At 36.4% G+C, this 9,619-nt stretch overlaps 1 protein-coding gene across 1 annotated transcript; it reads left to right on the top strand.

The window, feature by feature from the left end:
- Positions 1 to 205: 205 nt before the first annotated feature.
- On the top strand, positions 206 to 1,318 carry LOC133327487 (uncharacterized). The gene has a single exon (XM_061536005.1). The coding sequence runs from the start codon at positions 206 to 208 to the stop codon at positions 1,316 to 1,318; it is 1,113 nt and encodes a 370-aa protein (XP_061391989.1).
- The last annotated feature ends 8,301 nt before the right edge of the window (positions 1,319 to 9,619 follow it).

The raw sequence follows: 9,619 nt of genomic DNA, 5'->3' as shown, positions 1-9,619 counted from the left end.
ACTGAATAATCATGGAATATAAGCACGATCCCTCAACATATTATTTGGTCAAATTTTAAATTGGTCAAAATGTTAAAGCTGTAAAGAGTTGAAATGAAGGTATCGAACACCCTTATACGACTGGAACACCCTTATATACAAACATATGTATTTTTATGACAGACATTCTATCGAATTTATTTATTTGCAACAAAAATCAAAAAATATGGAATTTAAATTACAAGATTTGGCGAAAATCGCCTTGGGTTCCGCGGATCTTACAAATGTGAATATAGCCGTCTTGCAAAGTCTCATTGAAATTCTGCTTAAGAAACTTAATTGTCAATCGGAGGCAGTTATTTTGAGCTCCTTTGAAGGCAATAAACTACAAAATCTCTTAAATCAAAGCAAGCTTTCTCCTTTGGCTATTGACGATGAAAAAATCGAAGTGATAAGCGATAAACTACAACGTTTATTAAAATTGGAGCAAGTCGTCCAAACGATGGACGAAAAGCTGTCATGCCATTTGGAAGAATCCAGTCGACAAAGCAATCAGAATGAAACCACCCTACAGTTGGATAATTGGCAGAATTTTAACCCCGAAGATCTTTGTACAATTTGCAATCCCGACAATGTGATTGCCTGTAAGCTATTGAAAAACACCGATTTCCTTAAGAAGCTGTTGCGGCGCATTTCAGCACCGATGGTGGATCGTGTTTTCCAATTGGAAAATAAAATCGCTGCCTTAGAAAAGGAGTTCAATGCATTTATCGCAAGAACCGAAGAACATTATTTGAAGATTCAATTACTGGAGAAATGTCTGCATGAAATCGAATTACTACGAAAAAAGATAAACGAAAATCAAACACAATTTATTTGTGTCATGGAAGAGGTGCAGGATATGTTGGATGCGAAGCTAGATAAAATACATGTGCCGGCTCTTAAGAAATATATCAAAGATAATTTTTTGAGAATTTCCCGGGAGATCAATGACCTTCAGGCAAGGGAAGAATGTCCACGTGCTGCAGGGATAATTATGAGCGGTCTTCAGTGTATGTCATGTGGTAGTGCGAATATTTGTAGGGATGTGGGTAGTCAATCGGTGGCCATGCTACCCGATTCAAGTAAAAAATTGGATTCTGCTCTGCTGAAACATTGTGCTACACCGAGCCCAAATGACAATATATCGAAGAGGAAGAAAATTAAGGCAATTTCAAAAAGTGTTGGTGTGGAAAATATTTCTTCGCGTTGGAATGCAAAAGCAACCTGTGGAGTTGTTAAAGGTGAAAAATTACAACTATTAGAAGGGTTCGATGGTAATCTTTATCGTAAGGGATGAAATGTACGAAATATAAGTGCGGAATTTTAATAATATATTTTTATTTTTCAAGGACTACTAGATATACCCAGAGTTTTAAAATAATATTCGTTCAAGGTCCGTTAGGTAAAAGTGTAGATTTTTAATGATTATTATACCCTACACAACTATGTTGTCAGGGTATTATAGCTTTGTGCAGCCCCAAAAGTTTGTAACGCCGCGAAATATTGGTCCTAGACCCATCTTTAAGTATACCGATCGTCATATCTCGACTAGCTGAGTCGATCTAGACATGTGTGTCCGTCCGACCGTCTGTCCATTATAATTTTTAAACACGATACAGGCCACAGTTATGGACCAATCTTCACGAAATTTTGCATGTAGGATGGGTTCTGGCCAATGAAGACCCCTATTGTTTTTGATAAATATCGGTTAATATTTAGGGGATAATATGGACCAAATACTAAATTTTGGTCGGTTTTTCTGGTCGCTCCAGAGGCCGCAGTTATGGTCCGAACCTCGTGAAATTTTACATGGAGAAGGGGATCGGGCCTAAGAATCAGCATGCCTGCGTTGATAAAGATCGGTCAATATTTAGCGTTTTTTTTTTTGTGTGAAAAATTACAACATTTTTATTCTGGGGCGTATATACTTGCTCCTGAAGGACAGATACTCGATATGTTGGTAGTATGTCCAAGATGAGTTGTTGACCGTCAAATTGATACCAATTATATGGCTGCATGTACTCCGATTCGGGAGTTATACGTAATTAAGTAAAGGTGACTATGTGCATATTATTACTATTACTCCATTAGAGGACGGAAATGTCGCGCTGATCGCTTTGAAATTGTACATGAAGTTCCGATTATTGTCAAGGATTACGCTTATAGTTTTCGGTGAAGTTGAGATTTCATTCAGGGGGTGCAATGAACCGAAAACGTTAATTTTGTCAGATTTTCTAGTCGCTCTAGAGGCAATTATTATATACAGAACATCAAATATTTTACAAGGTGAAGGGGATCTGACCAAATACTTAGAGCGGCCAATTTTCCGAGGGTCAAACCAACCAAAACCTAAAGTAACCAATTTTTTATTGTATGGCGTAAAAATTCACTTCAAGAAAGAACATTTTGGAAAATATGCAAGACTTAGAAAGAGGAGTTGTTGATCTATAATCGGTAAAAAGGGTGCAAATATCACGAAATATTGCCCAGGCTCAGAATATAGAACCGCCGAAAGTGTGCTTTTCGTGGTAATTGTGTAGGGTATCATATGGTAGGCCCCATCCGACTATACTGCTCCGCTCACTGGTTTTTTTTTTAAATACTGTTGAATATAAGCGTAGATTTGCATACCCTCCACCTTATGGTGGTATTCCTATTGCAGCATTCTAGATCAGAATACAATTCTCTATCGATTTAGCCAATTTCGTCTGTCCGTCCGTATGTAGTTTGAAATTACGATAAAAATCGCAATATTTAACATAGAGCTAGGAAATTGTGCTCTGGCATTGCTATTACTTCTAGGATGTTTGGGTTTGCCAATAGGGCTTATCGGTCAACGTTTTAGTATAGTTCCCATATAACGGTACTTCCCAATTGTCTGTGTTTTTTTAAGGTTTTATGTAAGCGAGAGGGTTGTTAGTTGGTATACCAGGTTTTTGGAGGGTGACATACATCTTTGCAGAATTAAACAATACAGGTCCATGTTTTCACATAGCACCTTTGCAAAGGTCCATTACCATTTTCCATATTTTGTGGCTTATTGCCGAATCTTTACCAATATGAAATACCATGTTCCAAGATGTTGTCTTCAACTTGTTCTTTCCATTGAATTCGTGGCCTTCCCACTCTAAGTGTTTTCAAGTTCTGAAGCCGCATTGGTATAGTCCAATAATGCAATTAACCATTGGATTCAATCGTTCTCACAGCACGCTGGATATCGACTTGTCTCGTTTTTTAGGCACGGGACACAGGGTGCTGAGGTTCTAGTCATTGGACATGCATTCCTCTAGCCAAATTTTACTAATCAATTGGTGCATGCTACTGATCAGCTTCAGACTGGATTCGGCTGGTAATCGGTCGGCACCGGCTTTATTATTCTTCAGCCGATTAATTGTTACTCTGACTTCATCTTGGCTAGGTGGCATACAATCTATACCGTTATTTCTTATTAGTTCTGGGGTGTTTTCTTTACCGTTATTATTTGATACCAAAATCTTTGCTAAATGTTCCTTCCAGATCTTCAACACGCTGTCCAGGTTTCCTTCTTCACCTTTACAGGAGTAGGTGCCTGAACCAAATCCTTCGATTTCATTCCGACTCCCATACATCTCCATTTGCTCAACTTGACGCTTTTCTTGTTATTTCTTCTTTTTTTTAACGTGTTTCTCCTGTTGCTACTGTTCGCAGGGTTGTCATATACGTTGCGTTTTTTATACCAATAGCATTTCTTAATGGTATTCTGTGGTACCCAAGTGTTGCTTTTGCTGCAGTTTGTAGGGAGTGGGTAATTCTTTGCCATTGTGTTTCTATATTATTATCGGGTCAAGGAGTGTTTTCTTCAAGCAAGTGGGTAAGTTGAGCGGAGTAGGCTTCTGCTACCCTACCCCACCTTAATGTCCTAACCGAAATTTTCAAAAATACCAACTATATTTAGGTAGGATAGAAATGCTCCTTGTAGACATAATAACTTGGTATTGTTTGGAATACCGCCCGTCTTAAGTTTTCCATCTGATTTCATAAACAATATCCCTTAAAGGAATAAACCTCGATAATCATTCACTCTAATATTCCCAAGGCGAAAGTTCAAGTAACACTCTTTTGATTTCATGTACTTATTTAAATTATAAACAAGTGAAAAAGCGTTAAGTTCGGCCGGGCGGAACTTTGGATACCCTCCACCATAGATATACTGAAAGGTACCTGAAATGAATATATAGGGAAAATACCAAAAAGTTTACCTATACCGACATTTCTACAAACCGATTATTTAAACCATAATACAAATTTCAGAACTGTAATTGATAATTATTGATAATTATACCCTCAGACTTATGGCTGATGAGGGTGTATAAATTTTGACACGTTGAAAATGAGCCCCATCGAAATATTGGTTCTAGACCCCATGTTTCTTTGGAACAAATTTTTGTCAGAAAATTTTGATTTCATCGGTCCTCTCCTTCTGGTACCCCACACAGGGGCTATGGCTAAATGCGGGTTACAGTTCATATATATGATTATATATTCATTATCGAACCTTATGTTCTAGTTTTTTCGTATCTTCAGCAGATGAAATGATTACAACAGAGTATTAGAACCAAACCCAAACACGGAAAAAATCATATAACTATTTTAATATAAACAAGTTTTTTTCACAGTAAATGTTACTGTTTGAAAATATAGGGAACATACCAACCCAGGGACGTACGAAGGGTGGGGGGCCGCCCCCCCCCCCTAATGAATTTTTTTCACAGTAAATTTTTGTTTGCAACTGCGAATTTTTTCATTTTGTATTACCGGGGAATATCGGTCCACTCCTTCTGGTACCTCCCACACAGGAGCTAGGTCGGGCTATAGTTCATATATAGTTTATTATCGAACCTTACGTTCTAGCTTTTTATCTCGATATCCTCCGAAGGTGATATGATTACAACAGAGTCTTAGAACCAAACCCAAAACGCGGAACAAATTGCATAACTATTTTAATATAAAAAGGGGTTATATGGGGACTACCCCAAAAAGGGGGTGCATATTAAAAATTTTTTGTATGGAAATTTGTTACCATATCCGACTACAAAATACCAAATTTCAGCGAATTCGGTTGAAAAACGTGCTCAAGAACCTCAAAATAGCGAAAATGGGGGGTATCTTTATATGGGGGCTACCAGAGAAATTGGACCTATATTTATAATTTTTGGTGGAGATATTTGGCACCCAATAAGAACCAAATGTACCAAATTTCAGCGAAATCGGTTGAAAAACGCGCTCAAGAACCCCAACATACAGACATTTGGGGGTACCCTTATATGGGAGCTACCAGAAAAAATTAACCTATATTTATAATTTTTAGTGGAGAGATTTGGTACCCAATAAGAACTCAAAGTACTAAATTACAGTCAATTCGGTTGAAAACTATCATCAAAACCCCCAAATACTGAAAATTAGAGGGTACTGTTATATGGGGGCTACCAGAAAAAATTGACCTATATGTATAATTTTTTGTGGAGAAATTGGGTACCTAATAGCAACTCAATATACCAAATTTCAGCGAATTCGGTTGAAAACCACGCTCAAGAACCCCAAAATACCGAAAATTTGGGGTACCCTTATGTGGGAGCTATGCCTTAACGTGGACCGATATATCCCATCTTCGAACTTGATCTGCCTGCAGACAAAATACGACTCTGTGCAAAATTTTTGCGATCTATCTCAACTCGTTTAGACGCTAGAGTGATTACAACAGACGGACAGACAGACGGACATGCTTAGATCGTCTTAGAATTTTACGCTGATCAAGAATATATATACTTTATAAAGTCGGAAATGATTATTTCGATGAGTTACAAACGGAAAAACAAAATTAATATACCCTCCATACTATGGTGGAGGGTATAAAAAGGGGGTTATATGGGGACGACCCCAAAAAGGGTGCGAATGTTAAACATTTTTGGTAGGAAGATTTGTTACCATATACGAAAACAAAATACGAATTCGAATTTGATTGAAAAACGCGTTCAAAAACCCCAAAATACCGAAAATTGGGGGTACCCTTATATGGGGGCTATCCGAGAATATGGAGCTATATTTTTAATTTTTTGTGGAGAGATTTGGTACGTTTTAAGAACTCAAAATACAAAATTACAGCCTATTCGTGGAAAAATACGATCAAAACTCTCAAAATACTGAAAATAGGAGGTATTGTTATATGGGGCTACCAGAAAAAGTGGACCTATATTTACATTGTACCAAATTTCAGCGCATTCGGTTGAAAAACGCGCTCAAAAACACCAAAATACCGAAAACTGGGGGGTACTATTATATGGGAGCTATGCCTAAACGTGGACCGATATATCCCATCTTCGAACTTGACCTGCCTGCAGACAAAAGACAAACCTATACAAAATTTCAGCACCCTATCTCAATTCCTTCAGAAGATAGCGTGATTACAACAGACGGACGGACATGGCTAGATCGTCTTAGAATTTTACCCTGATCAAGAATATATGTACTTTATAGGGTCGGAAATTAATATTTCGATGAGTTACAAATTCGATGACAAAATTAATATACCCTCCATACTATGGTGGAGGGTATAAAAATACCCATAAACTGAACAATACAATTTCCCAACTACATACAAGATATTGAGAAAAGCACAGTTCAATAAGAAATATCCAACATTTACCGATGACTATCATACCCCTATTTCAATAAAAGTTTATGATTTTAAAACATAACAAAAACAACAACAACCCATTAAAGCCATTATTTTACTGAAATGCAAAACTTTCATCATTCTCGACTTTCAATGTTTAATGGCATCATAAATAACAATCACGTTGGACAATGAATATGTATGTGAAGATGTACTGGTGTGTGTGTGTGTTTGTGAAATACTCCAAAAGACAATTTAATGCATTTCAATAATGATGAGTTTTAATCATTTCTTGACGCATGGTAACCGGCCAGCATTCTCCAGGAGAATGAAGGAGATGGCGTCCGTCACAGAAACATCATTTATGAATGACTAATAAAGCAAGCAAACCTCTTTTGAGAAAAAAGGATTTCACCAAAAACAACAAAAAATCACATTTAAATGATGGTGTTCGAAGTTTTGTGATGTTTTTTTTTTTCTTTTGCATAAGGCTCTTAAAAAGCTTTTATAAAGAAATGAAACAAATCTCAAAGAAAAAATTTGGTTTTGCATTTCAAGTCTGAATCCTTTTTTTTCATGATTATGTTTTGTGTGTTTCTTCTCTCTCATTCTTTCAATTTTTATTTAATCCAACAATTTATTGGTATTGTATGAATTTATAATTTGCAAGCCCCACAAAAAAATATCGACAACAACAAAAACTACTTAACTTAGGTTGCGGGTCCATTTAGCCGCTTAAATAAACTGATCATTGTCAAAGATCAGTGTGTATGGGTGTTTGTGATGAATTTATTCATGATTTGATTCTGTGAAATTCTGTGAAATATTGAGAATAAAATATCTATTACTTTGGTGAGTTTTGTTTAATTCTCATATTTCATTCTTTCATTTGAAGTTTGCAAATCCATTTGCATTGGCCCGTATTAGACATTTGATTATGTCCATGTTTAATTTTGTTTTCAAATTATGTACAGACTTTGATGTTCTTCGGAATAAAACAAAAGAATAACTTAAAGCCAGAGGGAAGGGGCCAAAGTAGAGATACACTACACCACTTTTGATATATAATATCGGCCAATACCAAATATCTACTCAGTATTTTTTTTTATAAAACTTCGACATTTCTAACTGAGCCCCCTTAAATTAAATTTTATATCGAATTTGCCATGTCCGTCCGTCTATTGAATTTAGAGCTTTGAAACTTTGCACATATATTGTTAGGATTTTTGGTACTTGGCATGGGATATATCTGTAGCCCCCACATAAGAGTACCCCTCATGATTTGATACTTTGCAACTTTTGGATACGTTTTTCAATCAAATTAGCCGTAATTTGATATTTTGAAAATGTTCCTATTAAGAATTTGCAATATAGGCCCATGTTTCGGGGTATCTCTCATATAACGGTAACCCAAAATATTCCGTATATTGATGCTTGTGTTCAGTGTTTGGTCAATATTACGCGATATTTAAAGCCTCTTCATCGATTACCTGGCATATTTTCCCGTGGTGAAAATTTACGCCATTCGATACATTGCTTTTTGTTGTTCATTTTACACTGACAGGTCTTAGTTGATTTAACCCGCAGAATATTGCCCGATAAAAAAACTACCGTTCTAATTAGTTGGCCAGATCCCCTAACTCAAGTGATGTGTAGTAATGTTTGGCTTATTATGTTCTATGTTTTTAGTCTACATCAGTCCCTAATTATCATATAATAATTTCCAAAATTATTGGCGTCGCCCTTGACCATAAATGGAACCTCGTGTAAAATATCAAATTGATCTCCGTTGATATTCATGTACAACTCCCACATCCGAGTACATACAACAATATAATTGACATAAATTTAAAGATCAACCACTCCTCTTGAATTCACTTCCTCTTGAATATGCTATGCTATTTACTTCCTCTTGAATATGCTTAAGGAGTAAATATAAAATGAAACGCTAAATATTGACCATCTTTGGGAAAAATAATGTTTTTGGTACATTTCATTCATATTAATCGGTCATTACTTTGGACCAGAACCGGTCCTACATTCAAAATTCCGTGGCTCATTACTGTGGCCTATATAATGGTTTTTCACAGTCCCCACCTTAAGAGCCCGATGTATTTTGTATGTATTATTACATTTTTGACCGAATTTTCGCATCGTACTGACAATAATTTCTCACATTGAGAAAACAATTTTTTCCAGAAGTTATATTTCAAAACAACCGTCGGTGTTGCCCCGTTTAATTATACCCTTCACCACACTGTGGTACAGGGTATTATGTCTTTGTGCATATGTTTGTAACAGGCAAAAGGAATCGAGACCCATGGTTCCTTTTGAGAATATGCATAGAATCACTTTCTGAGTCGATTTTGCATGTCCGTCCGTCCGTCTGTTGATGTTAAATTGTAAACAAAGTACAGGTCGCATTTATAATCCGATTTGGCTGAAATTTGGCATTGGCTCATTTATTTGGCCCAAGGACGAACCCTATTGAAATTGGAAAAAATCGGTTCAGATTTAGATTTAGCTCCCATATATATTTATGTCCGATTTATGGACTTTAGTCCCTGAAAATCATTCGATTTGCACGAATTATGGCATAGCGCACTGAATTAAGTCTAAAATGATGTGTGCTAAGTTTCGTGAAAATCGGTTCAGATTTAGATATAGCTCCCATATATAGTTTCGCCCGATTTTTAGTAAATGGAGCACCAAAGTCCCTGAAAATCTTTCGATTTGCACGAATTTTGGCATAGCGTACTGAATTAAGTCTAGAATTATGTGTGCTAAGTTTCGTGAAAATCGGTTCAGATTTAGATATAACTTCCATATATAGTTTCGCCCGATTTTAGGTTAATGGTGCACCAAAGTACCTGAAAATCCTTCAATTTGCACGAATTTCGGCATAGCGTACTGAATTAGGTCTAGAAAGACGTGTACAAAGTTTCG

The sequence above is a fragment of the Musca vetustissima genome, unplaced genomic scaffold (assembly GCF_032173495.1).
Source record: "Musca vetustissima isolate MV318-11 ecotype Yass unplaced genomic scaffold, APGP_CSIRO_Mvet_v1 utg38030, whole genome shotgun sequence".
NCBI classification, from domain to species: domain Eukaryota; kingdom Metazoa; phylum Arthropoda; class Insecta; order Diptera; family Muscidae; genus Musca; species Musca vetustissima.
This window is presented reverse-complemented; position numbering and strand designations above follow the sequence as displayed.